The sequence below is a fragment of the Dendrobates tinctorius genome, unplaced genomic scaffold, assembly GCF_039654945.1.
Source record: "Dendrobates tinctorius isolate UK_male_01 unplaced genomic scaffold, ASM3965494v1 ptg000117l, whole genome shotgun sequence".
Classification (NCBI taxonomy): Eukaryota; Metazoa; Chordata; class Amphibia; order Anura; family Dendrobatidae; genus Dendrobates; species Dendrobates tinctorius.
In genome coordinates, this window is record NW_027361785.1 from 1,042,577 (window position 1) to 1,059,168 (window position 16,592).

The 16,592-nt window shown below is 40.7% G+C and overlaps 1 protein-coding gene across 5 annotated transcripts in view; it reads right to left on the reverse strand.

Moving 5' to 3' along the window:
• Window positions 1-6,002: 6,002 nt before the first annotated feature.
• NMS (neuromedin S) overlaps window positions 6,003-16,592 on the reverse strand; it is a 51,050-nt gene continuing 40,460 nt past the window's right edge. For 3 of the 5 annotated variants that reach the window (XM_073590468.1, XM_073590467.1, XM_073590465.1), the window contains 2 exons: window positions 14,636-14,691; window positions 6,003-6,569 (listed from right to left, as the gene is read on the reverse strand). In XM_073590468.1, coding sequence (XP_073446569.1) covers window positions 14,653-14,691 — 39 coding nt within the window. In that variant the 3' untranslated portion in view covers window positions 6,003-6,569; window positions 14,636-14,652. Of the gene's footprint in view, window positions 6,570-14,595; window positions 14,692-16,592 lie in introns of all 5 variants that reach the window. The other 2 variants (XR_012234968.1, XM_073590466.1) reach the window with 2 other exon arrangements.

Sequence of the window (16,592 nt, forward strand, 5' to 3'; positions counted from 1 at the left end):
AAAATTATATGGAATTATGTTGTGTACTATTGTGTTGTGCTAATTTATAGAACATTTTTAATTGATCTATGGTGTCTTTCATTGTTCTGTATATCTAATTGATTTCCCACTGCTAATGATTCAGCCATGATTATGAGACTGCACAGTATACAGGCCATCTGTACAGAGTACATTGGTTCTTTTTCAGTAACGCTCTTGCATCTTCCTTCATATGCGGCTCTGCACACCATAGAAACATTTCTATATAATCTTGGCCTGATAATGATCATATAAAACATATCCAGGATGCTGTTTGCCACATGTTGACTACCGTGATCTCCTCATTGTCTCCAACCACAGTACTTCTTGAGAGTCCTTTTTTATAGAAATCGTTTAGTGGACTATAAAGATGTTAAAATGGCATGTATTGACTTTAGAATGTTCCTCATATCTTTACAAGAGACTTTTTAGAAGAAGCTGCCTTGTGTATAAGAAGAGTGTCCCTATTTCTGACCATTTCTACTCTACAGGTTTTGTCTGAGCTATGTGGTAAAGACTAGCTACTGTGATGGGAATAGACGTTATGGCTGAGAACACTGTGGTGGTTTGGAATGATTAAAAATTGAGGCTATGTTAAGTATGCGGTATTTTAGAATCTTTGAGTTATTTTATGGATAATTTATCATAGGATGTTTGAGCCTTTGTAGCACCCAAAAATAGCTAATAATAATTTGGGAACAGAATAGCCAATTAATAGCAACTGCATGTACAGTGGGGAAAAAAAGTATTTAGTCAGCCACCAATTGTGCAAGTTCTCCCACTTAAAAAGATGAGAGAGGCCTGTAATTGACATAATAGGTAGACCACAACTATGAGAGTCAATATGAGAAAACAAATCCAGAATATCGCCTTGTCTGATTTGGCAAGATTTATTTTTCAAATTATGGTGGAAATTAAGTATTTGGTCACCTAAAAACATGCAAGATTTCTGGCTCTCACAGACCTGTAACTTCTTCTTTAAGAGGCTCCTCTGTCCTCCACTCATTACCTGTAGTAATGGCACCTGTTTGAACTTGTTATCAGTATAAAAGACACCTGTCTACAACCTCAAACAGTCACACTCCAAACTCCACTATGGTGAAGACCAAAGAGCTGTTTGTGTCAGCAGCAGTTCATACGCTCTAAATGCTCATTTACAGTGGGGCAAAAAAGTATTTAGTCAGTCAGCAATAGTGCAAGTTCCACCACTTAAAAAGATGAGAGGCGTCTGTAATTTACATCATAGGTAGACCTCAACTATGGGAGACAAACTGAGAAAAAAAAATCCAGAAAATCACATTGTCTGTTTTTTTTTCATTTTATTTGCATATTATGGTGGAAAATAAGTATTTGGTCAGAAACAAAATTTCATCTCAATACTTTGTGATATATCCTTTGTTGGCAATGACAGAGGTCAAACGTTTTCTGTAAGTCTTCACAAGGTTGCCACACACTGTTGTTGGTATGTTGGCCCATTCCTCCATGCAGATCTCCTCTAGAGCAGTGATGTTTTTGGCTTTTCGCTTGGCAACACGGACTTTCAACTCCCTCCAAAGGTTTTCTATAGGGTTGAGATCTGGAGACTGGCTAGGCCACTCCAGGACCTTGAAATGCTTCTTACGAAGCCACTCCTTCATTGCCCTGGCGGTGTGCTTTGGATCATTGTCATGTTGAAAGACCCAGCCACGTTTCATCTGCAATGCCCTTGCTGATGGAAGGAGGTTTGCACTCAAAATCTCACGATACATGGCCCCATTCATTCTTTCATGTACCCGGATCAGTCGTCCTGGCCCCTTTGCAGAGAAACAGCCCCAAAGCATGATGTTTCCACCACCATGCTTTACAGTAGGTATGGTGTTTGATGGATGCAACTCAGTATTCTTTTTCCTCCAAACACGACAAGTTGTGTTTCTACCAAACAGTTCCAGTTTGGTTTCATCAGACCATAGGACATTCTCCCAAAACTCCTCTGGATCATCCAAATGCTCTCTAGCAAACTTCAGACGGGCCCGGACATGTACAGGCTTAAGCAGTGGGACACGTCTGGCACTGCAGGATCTGAGTCCATGGTGGCGTAGTGTGTTACTTATGGTAGGCCTTGTTACATTGGTCCCAGCTCTCTGCAGTTCATTCACTAGGTCCCCCCGCGTGGTTCTGGGATTTCTGCTCACCGTTCTTGTGATCATTCTGACCCCACGGGGTGGGATTTTGCGTGGAGCACCAGATCGAGGGAGATTATCAGTGGTCTTGTATGTCTTCCATTTTCTAATTATTGCTCCCACAGTTGATTTCTTCACTCCAAGCTGGTTGGCTATTGCAGATTCAGTCTTCCCAGCCTGGTGCAGGGCTACAATTTTGTTTCTGGTGTCCTTTGACAGCTCTTTGGTCTTCACCATAGTGGAGTTTGGAGTCAGACAGTTTGAGGGTGTGCACAGGTGTCTTTTTATACTGATAACAAGTTTAAACAGGTGCCATTACTACAGGTAATGAGTGGAGGAAAGAGGAGACTCTTAAAGAAGAAGTTACAGGTCTGTGAGAGCCAGAAATCTTGATTGCTTGTTTCTGACCAAATACTTATTTTCCACCATAATATGCAAATAAAATGAAAAAAAAAACAGACAATGTGATTTTCTGGATTTTTTTTTCTCAGTTTGTCTCCCATAGTTGAGGTCTACCTATGATGTAAATTACAGACGCCTCTCATCTTTTTAAGTGGTGGAACTTGCACTATTGCTGACTGACTAAATACTTTTTTGCCCCACTGTATATACAAGAAAAAAGCCTAGAGAAAAACCTGGAAACAAACCACAGGGAATGTGAGTCAATTCAGATTTGACGTATGGACTAAGAGGACAAAATGTGACATATGACCGGGACAGCTGTTGCTAAAACAAAAACTTACATCTGGTCTCCCAAGATTTAATCTGCTCATGCACTGCCTCCAATGGCCATTTTTACAAAGCCCACCTCAGGGAAATCTATGGGAAAGGTGACTCCACTCACCAATGCCAACATCTTATGAGAGCCCAGGGCCTGCAGTATAGCCCTGCTCCTGCCTCCTGCCCCCCCCCCAGGTAAGCTATCATTAAAAGGGACTATAAGACGCACTACCATTTTTTTAAAAAAATGTTTTCCTATTTTCCACCCCAAAATTTAGGGTGCAACTTATGGTCCAGTGCATCTTATAATCTGCAAAACTTGGTATGTGAAAAGTCTCAAGCCAGTTTTTACCCATGAAAAAAATTCTTCATACTTTATAGTCTATTGAAATTCAGTAAAATTGTACTATGAAAATAATTGTGCTATGAAAATAATTTTACTGTAACATGCATGCAGCCAAATATTGAGTCAAAGAGATACTTTAAGGGGGTCACACAAAGTACTTAAAGTTAATATGGCGAGCAACTGGAGATTTAGTGGGGGCCTATAGAAGTCTTTGGCTCCCTTATTATGCCTGCATGCATCAGGCCTTATATGACACCCACGTACATTAGGCAAAACTCAGTCAAAGCGCTTGGTAATCTAATGTGTATTGAGGTTTTCTAACTCTCTCCGAAAGACACATTAGAAATGAAGAGTCAGTCATGGTAGATTTTCACACACTTCAACCTTTTCTTCACATTTTCCGTAGTGAAATAAAGATGTATTTGCATCTGAGTTTGTACGTTTATGGGAAAGTCTGGAAAAATAGCTTTCAGACTGAAGTTATCTTCACGTACATGGCCACCTTTAGTGATAATTACAATAATCTCATTGAACAAAGTCAGGCTTTATTGTATGTTACCATAAAAGTGAAGTAGTCTGCACAAAGAAGTCTTTTCGAAAACAGTTTGAGCTGTGTGGCCTAGAACTGTAAGGCAAAATGTGCATGCAGTAATACCATGAATTGTCAGATGTATGGAGAGCCTGAGAACACTATGCAATACTCAAAGTTTTTAACCCTTTCGTTACTTGTCGATTTTCTGTTTTTTCGTTATTGTTTTTCCTCCCCTTCTTCCAAGAGCCATATTTTTTCGTCATCATACCCATATGAGAGCTTGTTTTTTGCGGTTGAGTTGTGCTTTTGAATGACACCATTCATTCTACCAGATAGTGCACTAGAAAATGGGAAAAAAAAATTCAAGTGCGTTGAAATTTGTCATGTTCACTGTCTGGTAAAACTGACCTGGCAATATAATTCTCCAAGTCATCATAAGTATGCAGATACCAAACATGCATATCTTGTTTTTATTTACGTGGTGAAATTTTGGGGGGAAATTTGCAAAAAAAAAATAATGTATGCTTTTGTCAACATTTTCTGAGACCTGTAATGTTCCATTTTTTGGGATAATGGGTTGTGGGATTATTTATTTTTTGCGCCCTCAGCTGACATTTTTACTGATACCATTTTGGTGTGGAAAAGATTTTGATAGTCTCTTATTGCATTTTAATGCAATGTTGCGGCAAACAGAAAAAATAAATTCTGGCGCATTGATTTTTTTCTCGTTACGCTGTTTAATGATTGGATTAATTTATATTATATTTTGATGTATCAGACATTTATGAATGCAGTGATACCATATGTGTATTTTTAATTTTTCCGATTGTTTTATTTTTAATGGGGCAAACAATGGGTGATTTGAACTTTTGTGTTTTTTTATTTTTTTCAAAACTTTTTACTGTATTTAATAGTCCTCTTAGTGGACTTGAAGCTGGCAACGTCTGATACTATATACAGCAGCGCATCAGCTAAGCGCTGGCTTTCACAGGAGTATCGTAATGACATGCACAGGGGTCATCAGAGGATCCCCGGCTATAAGGACAACCCATTGGCGCTTTGAGATAACCTCAAGGGCACGCTGATGGGCAGTGCATGTTAAATGCCGCAGTCATAGATTGAGGGGGGAATTTAACAGGTTAGCAGCGGTGGACAGAGCTTCTTCTCCACCCACGGCTGTTAAAGGCACATTATGGCTGATTAAATCAGTCATCATTTCCAAGAAAAGATGTGGGCTCGGCGTGACGTACCTGTACATCATATATTGGTAAAGGTTTAAGAGGGTAGATGTTTTTTTACCCTTTTTGTTGCTTGAATATGTACTATTATAATTAAAAACCTGATATACAGATTATCTCTCTCAAGGAACTGTCCACTTTTACATAAGTGGACCCCAACATTTTTTTTATAAAGTAAAATAATAAAATAAGATCATACTCACCTTTAGAGGTTTTAGCTCCTTTCAATTGGTGTTGGTGCTGAGCGACTGCCATTGGTGATGTGCTGCTGTGCCTCTGGGAAGGTGTGACTTGGAGCCGTGGGGGCTTTGCATTGCAGCTTCGGTCCTGCAAGGCACATTTGTCACTCCCCCTGTTGGTGCTGTATCACTTTGGCGGTGGCTGCAGCGTTTCAGAGACAAACATACATGGCTGGGAAAGTACAGCTAGTGGTTGATGCATGCTTCCCACAGTTTGGGCAGCATGTTCCAGCTGACAGGTTCCCTTTAAGGTTAAGAACCCACTAAGGGTTCACCATGACATGGCAATGGGTTTCATGCAGTTTGATTAGAATGTTAAACTGAGATCTTTGTGTTCAATTTTGTAAATGTTTGGTCGCAATAGATCATTGTATGTTTTAGATATACTGTCCATGTCTTCTTTTTCTTTAGTTTAATTCTACTACCTGATATTGTTATTTGAGATTATAAGAAACGTTTTGGGTCCCCTTTTTCCCAAATGTAAAAGTGTAAGTATAAAACAAATACAAAATAATGGGATATCTATATGGAATAGCTGTATGTATCATATGCATGTACTGCTGTAATTTATTCAGTGCCGCTAGAATTAATTAGCACCTTATAGAAAATTGCATACATTGCAATACAAGACATTGAAGGTACAACAATACATTGAACATATAAGTGTTATATGTCATCACCTTTCATTACCTCGCTGGTACTTTATACCATTAAATGTAATGAAAATAAAATATACGGCAGGTAAACTAATACTATAATTTTAGATTTTATTATGATTTTTGAGAATGTTTTATTATGAAAAAATTAAAGCAAAACTAATAAGTCACAACCAAGCTCCACTTTGCATCCACATCACCTAATACAATGTTAATAGAATTGCTCCCTTACAAGGGGGAGTGCAACCATACACTGTTGAAAGTAATTCATTTTCTCTGCTCCACATCTAGTTCTCTTGCTTGAGCCTCCATAAGCTCCATTCACAGAATACCAGATTCCATAAATGATATTAGTATATTGGTTATCAAACCCACAGGAGAGATGGTTGTAAATGGAACAGCTCCAGTTGTATTGCAAACTGACATGCATATCTTGAAATACACAAAACTTAAAAACACTGTCTGTAACAAATTTACTACCATTGTAACTTTATTAGAACTTGTTAAAATGTTAAAAATGCAGATAACTTTTATATATTCTTAACGTAATGTAATGTTTGCAATTATGTTTAGCTGTTAAAAAGAAAGCATCTTTGAAGTCAAAAACACATTAAACATAAAATAATCTGTGATCAATCCATGCCGGAAATCCTCAGTGATTCTGTAAAAGAAACAGTGCAATAATGTTATTCTAGTGAATTGATCCACAGGTATGTAATCTAGACTTTTCTCTTGAAACTCATAGACAGTCTATATTACCTCTTTGTATCAGTTTGGGCACTAATTAGCATCACTCTGGAAAGCCAAGGATGACATACCAAAAAAATAACAAAGCAGAAGAAGCTGATGATGATAAAGATGGTTCAGACACGTCATTGATGAAAGCTCTGAAGGAGATAGGACTTTTGTTTCCAAACGTTTTATTGGAGTTTTAATAAATGGAGAAGAAGGGGAAGGGGAGGGAGGGAAGGAAAGATGAAAAGGAAAAGGAAAAAAGGAAGGACAACAATGTCCAAATGTAAAGAATACATAAAATGTAACAAGTTAATGCAGAAGCATATTATACAATGAACTATTACAAAGGTAAGTATTTAAGCATATAATATATTAAATTTGTTCCAAGCCAAAGACAAAACCCCAAAGGGGCCTAGGCAGGCGCACTCTGGTTGAAGACCTTAAGAGAACCAGCTCCAGCCATCTAGACCATTTCCTAGCATGTTTGGCAAATTGATCATGCATATGTGCAAATTTCAGTTCAAAGGAATGATGAAGGCTAATTTTGTCTATAATATCGTTAATTTGTGGAGGTTTTGGATTTTTCCAAAGGAAAGCGACATTGAGTTTGGAAACTAGTAAAATGTGCATAATCAACAGCCTGTTAGTAGGGTCAATTTTGTCAGCGTCTAGAGAAAGAAGGGCCAGACGAGGAGACAAAATAAGTCGTGTTCCTAAGATAAAATCGATAAGATTTGATACCTTTCTCCAAAAGGGAACAATTTTAGGACATTGCCAAAATATATGCAAAATATTTCCTGGCCTTCCACAACCCTCCAACAGAGCGGAGAATTGTCAGGGTTGATTCTATGGAGACTTACAGGGGTATAATGCCATCTCGTTAAAAGTTTGAAGTGGGTCTCTTGTAATGATAAGGAATTGGTAGAGGCGTACGAGAGGGAGCATGCCTGTTCAAGGTCAGGAGGGTCAATTATTGTATGTAATTCGTTTTCCCATTTGATAATATTTTGAGTCTTGACCACTGCAAAGTTATTATTACACCACTTGTAAGTATACTCAAAACTCCCGAAAATATTATGATCTATATTACAAATAAGATTAACTGCTGGTTCAGAAATTCTTGGTGAAATAGCAAGGAACTTATGGAGTATGTCCTTGAGGATGACATATTGTAAGAAAGCAGGAGTAGTAGATTGAAATCTATTCTTGAGTTTGTTATAAGGTGTACAAAGAGCACCATCGTATAAATCTTTGAGTCTTTTGAGACCAAGTGCAGACCAAACGGGGTCAATAGTCTGATTGGATGCTTGAAAAATAACTGATAAGGTCAAATTTTTTAATATGACTTCTTTATTAGAGCCTCTTTTTGGAACAGAAAATTTTTTCCAAGCTTCAGAAATAGCTTGAAAAATTGGATGAGAGTTTTCAATTAATTTTTTATGAAGGAGTTGGTTCAGAATTAGTAGGTGAAGAGGTAATTGTTAAAAGACAATTCTAGTTCATGCCAAGCTGATGTCTTATCATGTGGCCACCGAGATAGGACTTTTGGCACAGAATGGTACAAAGCGCATCAGTGAACCTGACATGTTGAAAATGGTATCTGATCTGCCAACAGGATGTTATACAGCACAAGTAGCTGATCAGATTGATATACATTTTTGTTGGAAAAGTTTCAGTGAAACTGACATTTTATTCTTTGAAATCCCTTGTGGATGCATTCATGAGTTCAGTAAGTGATCCTATTTAGTGATTGATCGTCTTCCCTGTGCATGCAGTGATAACTGTCTATTATGGAGAATTACTGTCCGCTGTATCCATGTGTATACAAACACCAGAGATTTCAAGGAATAAAATACAAGTTCTGAATCTTTTCCTACAAACCTATATATTATTCTGGTCAGATTCTCCTCCTCTATACCGTGCCGGCCACAGATTGTAAATGCAGTTCAATGTGACAAGTTCTGTTAGATGCTCAGGTACAGTTGAAGGCACAATCTAAAGCCCCCGTCACACATATCGATCTCGCTACCGAGATCGCTGCTGAGTCACAAGTTTTGTGATGCAACAGCGATCTCACCAGCGAGATCGCTGTGTGTGACACTGACCAGCGACCGGCCCCCCTGCCGGTTATCGCTGATCGTCCTGGAATGGCCAGGACATTTTTTGATCGCTGGTCTCCCGCTGGCCAGCACGCATCGCTGCGTGTGACAGACGGGAGACCAGCGATCAGCGATCTGACGCTGGTAACTAAGGTAAACACAGGGTTTCTAAGCGGCGCGCAGCACTTAGAAACCTGATGTGCACCTTAGTTACCAGCGCGCTGGTGCAGGGAGCTGGTAACCAAGGTACACATCGGGTTTCTAAGTGCCGCACGCCGCCTAGAAACCCGATGTGTACCTTGGTTACCAGCTCTCTGCACCAGCGCGCTGGTAACTAAGGTACACAGTGGGTAACTAAGCGACGTGCGTCGCTTGTTACCCCCATGTCGCTGGTGCTGATCGGTGGTGAAGCTGTCTGTTTGGCAGCTCACCAGCGGTCATGTAGCGACACACCAGCGATCCTGATAAGGTCATATTGTTGTCGGGATCGCTGGTGCGTCGCTATGTGTGACGGGGTTCTAATGTCAACAACAGTCTCTCAACTATCATTCACAGTGACAATTTAAAAGTATTAGGGATGCTCACCGTTCTGTGGGCCACCTACGTAGGCTTGTGTGTGTCAGTCTACTGAGTTTCAGTCTGGTGGGATCCAGCAATCTATCTTTAAATTTTTTGAAAATACAGTGGGCACGGAAAGTATTCAGACCCCTTTAAATTTTTCATTTTTTCATTGCAGCCATTTGGTAAATTCAAAAAAGTTCATTTTTTTCTCATTAATGTACACCCTGCACCCCATCTTGACTGAAAAAAATAGAAATGTAGAAATTTTTGCAAATTTATTAAAAAAGAACAACTGAAATATCACATGGTCATAAGTATTCAGACCCTTTGCTCAGACACTCATATTTAAGTCACATGCTGTCCATTTCCTTGTGCTCCTCCTTGAGATGGTTCTACTCCTTCACTGGAGTCCAGTTGTGTTTAATTAAACTGATAGGAATTGATTTGCAAAGAGAGACACCTATCTGTATAAGACCTCACAGCTCACAGTGCATGTTAGACCAAATAAGAATCATGAGGTCAAGGAACTGGCCAAGGAGCTCAGACAGAATTTGTCATGTCGGACGCTATTCACACCACAGCGTCCGGCAGGCAGCGGTAGTTCCATCTCCGTCCACTATAGCCGCAGTGGCACCGCCTTGATTTTACTCAGGTTATCGGGGGTTAATCTAGCTGGAAATCAGGTGGGATGTTTGGTCACGCCCACGGTCTTTAAATAGTCGTGCTGGCCTATGGGCGTCGCCGATTATAGCTTGTGTTTTATGCCAAGTGGTTCCGGTCTGGAGAGGTGTTGGAGAGAGAAATTCGTATCTGGTGGCGTATGATCCGTTGTTACCTTTTCGCCTTCCTATATTTGTGTTTTGTTTTGCCCTGTTCACATTATGGTATTGTCCTGTGTGTATGCGACGCGGTGTGGTTTAAGTTCTCCCTGTCTGTCATTACTGTGTGGGCTTTGGTGGTTTGACGACTCACTGGGTGGAGGGTGGAGGGTTCAGCTTAGGGCTGAGCGGGAGATAAGGAAAGGTTGGAGGCTCAGGCATTTGCACCATTAGCAAAAACCCTGGGTTGAGGGTCAGACAGGGTTTTCCCTAGCTGGAGGGACTCCGCAGGGGCCCCGGGTATTTCAGCCTTCTTTGACCTAAGCCCCGCGTAACAGAATTGTGGCAAGGCACAGAACTGGCCAAGGTTACAAAAGAGTTTCAGCAGTACTCAAGGTTCCTACGAGCACAGTGGCCTACATAATCATTAAATGGAAGAAGTTTGGGATGACCAGTAGTCTTCCTAGACCTGACTGTTCAGCCAAACTGAGCAATAGTGTTAAGCCCCCGTCACACACAGCGATCTCGCTAGCGAGATCGCTGCTGAGTCACAAGGTTTGTGACGCAACAGCGATCTCACCAGCGAGATCGCTGTGTGTGACACTTACCAGCGACCGGCCCCCCCTGCCGGGTGTCGCTGATCGTCCTGGAATGGCCAGGACATTTTTTTGATCACTGGTCTCCCGCTGGCCAGCACGCATCACTGCGTGTGACAGGCAGGAGACCAGCGATCAGTGAGCTGGCGCTGGTAACTAAGGTATACATCGGGTTTCTAAGCGGCGCGCAGTGCTTAGAAACCTGATGTGTGCCTTAGTTACCAGCGCGCTGGTGCAGGGAGCTGGTAATCAACGTACACATCGGGTTTATAAGTGCCGCGAGCCACTTAGAAACCTGATGAGTACCTTGGTTACCAGCTCCCTACACCAGCGCGCTGGTAACTAAGGTACACAGTGGGTAACTAAGCGACGTGCGTAGCTTGTTACCCGCGTGTCGCTGGTGCTGATCGCTGGTGAAGCTGCCTGTTTGGCAGCTCATCAGCGATCATGTAGCGACACACCAGCGATCCTGACAAGGTCATATCGTTGTTGGGATCGCTGGTGCGTCGCTATGTGTGATGGGGCCCTTAGAAGAGCCTTGCTGAGAGGGGTAAAGAAGAACCCCAAGATCACTGTGGCTGAGCTCCACAGATGAAAAAGGGAGATGGGAGAAAGTTCCACAATATCAACTATCACTGAACCCCTCCCCAGTTGGGCCTTTATGGCAGAGTGGCCTGACGGAAACCTCTCCTCAGTGCCAGACATATGAAAGCTCGCATAGAATTTGCTAAAAAAACACATGAAGGATGCCTAGACTATGAGAAATAAGATTCTCTGGTCTGAAGAGATGAAGATAGAACTTTTTGGTGATGATTCTGAGCAGTATGTGTGGAGAAAACCAGGCACTGCTCATCACCTGTCCAATATAATCCCAAAAGTGAAACATGGTGGTGGCAGCATCATGCTATGGTGGTATTTTTCAGCTCCAGGGACAGGACGACTGATTTCAATTGAAGGAGACATGAATGAAGCCAAGTACAGATATCCTGGATGAAAACCGCTTCCAGAGTGCTCTGGACACTTAGGTAGGAAGTGCATGCTTCAACCAGGTCCTGCACTGACCTGTGGATCTGCAGCAGCCGCCATTAAAATGTCTTTCCTTCACTCTCACCAGGTGAGTAGTTCTCTTGGTGGACAACTCTTTGTAACATTTGATAAGACCCTATTTGCGCTTTTGTGTCTCCCTCTTTACTCAGAGTGCTCTGGACCTCAGACGTGGCAGAAGGTTCACCTTCCAAGACAATGACCCTAAGCACACAGCTAAAATAACAAAGGAGTGGCTTCAGAACAACTCTTTGACCATTCTTGACTGGCCCAGCCAGAGCCCTGACCTAAACCCAATTGTGCATCTCTGGAGAGACCTGAAAATGGCTATCCACCAACGTTCTCCATCCAACCTGATGGAACTGGAGAGGATCTGCAAGGAAGAATGGCAGAGGATCACCAAATCCAGGTGTGAAAAACTTGTTGCATCATTCGCAAGAAGGCTCATGGCTGTACTAGCTCAAAAGGGTGCTTCTACTCAATACTGAGCAAAGGGTCTGAATACATATGACCATGCGATATTTCAGTTTTTCTTTTTTTAACAAATTTGCAAAAATTTCTACATTTCTGGGTTTTTTTCAGTCAAGATGGGGAGTTTACCAAATGGCTGCAATGAAATAAAGAGTGAAAAATGTAAATGGGTCTGAATACTTTCTGTACCCACTGTAGAAGGGGCACCTCAGTCACAAACGTTGGACTGATTTTGACCCTGTGCACCTCTTTCTAAAGATCAGCACTGCACTTAGATTATGACCACAAGCCACATCTTACAGTCTCTAAGCACATCTCTCCTAATTTCTGTTTCAGTTTCTCAAGTTTCTGTTTGCAGCCTGGCCTTGCTTGACTAATGTTTCTGGCCCACGGCAGTCTACATCCTATCTTTCTAACTTCTCATCTGTCTCCCAGGAAATCACTCACTGGACACTTGATGACACACTATTCTGGCCCTTTGATGACTCCCTGAACCCCGCTTACCTAGTGTCTCTAGCACCACCCGTTGTAATGGTGGACCATGCTCTCACAGGTTTACAATCTTTCAACAATGACTGCTCCCTGTGACAGATATATGCTTTAAATACTAATTATCACCTCTAAAAAAACCTCTGCTTTTACTTTCATAAGAAATGTTCTCTTTAACACAGCAGCTTGACCTTGGGCACTCATCAGAAAAACTGATTGGTTTCATTCCACCACATTAAATTCAACCTGATCTCTAGCTTGTAAATTTTGAAGCCATATGTCCATCCTAAATGACTGCTAGTGGATGGCAATTGTCTCAATGGTTTCATCCAAAGTTATAAATCTAAACCCCTCTTAATGTTAAGCCTATCACCAACTGCCAACTGTTTTTCCATTCATAAGTGCTGGTTCGGATTGGCCCACAAGTGAACTTTCCTGTTGTTGTTACAGTGATATGTAAAAGTTTGAGCACCCCTAGTCAAAATTACTGTTATTGTGAACACTTAAGCAAGTTGAAGACGAAATGATCTGTAAAAGGCCTGAAGTTAAAGAAGACACATTTCCTTTGTGTTTTAGGCAAAAAAATATATTTATTGTCATTTTTTACATTTTAAGAATCACAAAAAGGAAACGGGCAGATGCAAAAGTTTGGGCTCCCTGCATGGTTAGTAAATAGTAGCACCCCTCCTTTTGAAAGTATCACAGCAAGTAAACTCATTTTCTCAGCCAGACAGAAGAGTCTTTCAATTCTTGTTTGAGGGATTTTCATCCATTCTTCCTTGGAAAATTCTTCCAGTTCTGTGAGATCCCTGGGTCATCTTGCATGCACTGCTGTTTTGAGGTCTAGCCACAGATTTTCAATGATATTCAGATCAGTGGACTGTGAGGGCCATTGAAAAAAAAGTTCATCTTGCAACTTTTGTGGTAGTGTATTGTAGATTTTGTGTTTAGGATCATTATCCATTTGTAGAAGCCATCCTCTTTTCAACTTCTTTTTTACAGATGGTGTTATGTTTGCATCAAGAATTTGTTGAAATATCATTGAATCCATTCTTCTCTTTACCCGTGAAATGTTCCCCATACCATTGGTGCAACACAATCACAAAGCATGATTAATCCACTTCAATGCTTAGTGGTTCGCGAGATGTTCTCTTCATGAAATTCTGCCCTCTTTTTACTCTACACGTATCTTTGATTATTGTGGAAAATGAGTTCTATTTTAACCTCATAGGTCCACGGGACATGTATCTGAAATGCATTAGGCTTGTTTAGATATTCTTTTCCATAGTTCTGACACTGAATTTTATGGTGAGGAAGCAGGAGAGATTTTATCTTGATGACTCTTCCATGAAGGCCATATATGCGCAGTTGTCCAGGGGTGCACAAACTTTTACATGCCACTGCATATAGAAGCATAGGCAAATTTGTGAACAAGGATAAGCTAATATTTCATATCACTGAAAAGTCGGCCCCTAGAATCAATATCACTTGTGGGCTCTTGGCACTCAAGTCCAACACTGCATACTCCCCTGAACTTTGTTTGACTGCCAGCCACATCAATGTCTTTTTTCGGCCTTACTAATTATGTTACTATGTAAAGTCCTTTTGTATCTTCCCTGTCTAATGGTTGTGATATTTCTACACTTGTGGGTGACATCAGAGTGAAGACAAGGTGCAGTGCTCAGCAAAAGAAAAGTCAGAGCTAACAGGATTCGCCAACTATACAACCTATTACTTGTGCAAACAACACATACCCAGCAGTAAAGAAAGTAGCGCAAACATATTATAAATACAAGTTCAATCATTATCAGGGAGTAGGATATCACATGTGTTTAATATCAGACTACACATACAGGAGGTCTGTAGCCTGTTACCTTGCTGGTGCATGCTCTGGGAAGCACATTTCCGGCATACCTTTAAGTATGGAAGTATTACTGTTCCTCTATGGAAACTTTTCTTCCATTTCTAGGCTATTCAAATATAAAAATGTTGAGAATGTAATTATTACTTAGAATACTATATGTCTGGAAAGATTGAATGCTACAGATTAAAACAAACACATGTAGGATGTCAAAAATTGTAGGAAAAAAATTATATTTTTTTATTAAAAAAAATCATCAAAACTACATTGTGGAAATTTCCTCATAGGCAAAGAACAGAAAGGGAAAAGAAATACGTAACATTTGTGAAAGCTGAGCTAACAATAAGCCCTTCAAGGTTAAATTTATCTGTCAAATCATTTAAAATTAACAATTTTCTACTGGTATCATTTTATCAAATGTGTGTTTGTGCCATTTCTAAGTGTGGCACTGCGCAATAGCAGTAATTACGCCATTGATCTGGTACTGGAGAATCCAACAGGGGGACTGAGCTACCAGTTGGGGACCAAATGTAAATGGCATACAGAGTTGGCTGTGTACATTGTTTAGTGTCCTTCTTCAGTGTTCTGCACCTTTATCTTCTATTTCAGTAAATCAGGGGTGAGAAACCTCTAGCTGTAGACATAAATGTCTTTTCTTAGGCCTCCAGGCAGATTCCCAGGTACCGCAGTGCTCAAGCATGAGATCGCAGTGCTTGGGTCTGCGGCCAGCAAAACGTAGGCCACGACCTTTTAATTGCTCCAGACACTGTGAGCATGCATCTGCAGTATTCACTACTGAATGCTGTGGCATGTGCAATGAATGATTACGTCGTGAATTGTGCCAGCATCAGGACGTACTTTATGGGTGCAGTCAGCGCACCCTGCGTTCCAATCCCATCAATGACAACAGCAGTAGCAGACCCTCCTGTAATCCATATATCCCAGAGACTGGAGGCATATATATCACAGAAGATGCTGGGATTATATATATATATATATATATATATATATATAGCGCAGGAGGGGCTGACACACATACATGAGGGTAAATATATCACAGGAGACCCTGTGGCATATATATCACAGGAAGTCCTGGAGCCCTCTGTGGTATACAGTATATTTCTCAGCCCCTCCTGTGATGTATGTGCTTCAGCATCTCCTATGATATATATGCCCCCAGCATCTCATGAGCTATATCTACGCCCAAGCGTCTCCTGTGATGTACATGCCCCATCCACAGTGTATGCTATGTGATGTATATGCTGCAGCCTCAGTGTCTCTTATGTGATGTATATGCAGTAGTCGGTATCTCCTATGTGATGTTTATAAAGCATTCTTGGTGTTTCTTATGTGATTTTCACACTGCAGACCCCGAACTGCCTGAGTTCCATAAATATTACATTGGCATTGATGAATTTCTCACTGTGAGGAGACATGCAATGTAATATATACCTGTGTTCAAAACTTACTGCTGCGAGATCTTTTCAAAATTCATCGCAAAGAATTGACTTCACATATCTGGAAAAGCAGTTGCAAGTAGCAACATCATCAATACCACCTAACATAACACATCTCACCAAAGAGAAGCAGTTCTAGCCATCACATTGGGAGTGAGTTAATTACCGTAAATGTTTGACCAAATATAGTAGAATACATTTCAAGTTGATAATTATGACTTCAAGTTGATAATTGTGTACAGTCCACGAGTGATGATATAAATACCCCAATGGCCCCTGGCAGAAAAAAGGTTCCCCAACCCTGAAGTCAATGGAGCAAATAACAGCTGATCTGTGGTTCCAGACCTCCACCAATCTGATATTGATAATCTGTCCATAGGATAGGTTGTCAACAGATTAATACTGGACAACCTCATTGAGTGCACATTCCAAAAAATAAATCTATATTTAAAAATAGAAGAATGTATAACTGCCAATTGTTTTCAAAAGTCTAACAATCACTTTAAATAGTTGCCCTTTTTATATTATGTCCATTTTTTCTGTAAACATGTCA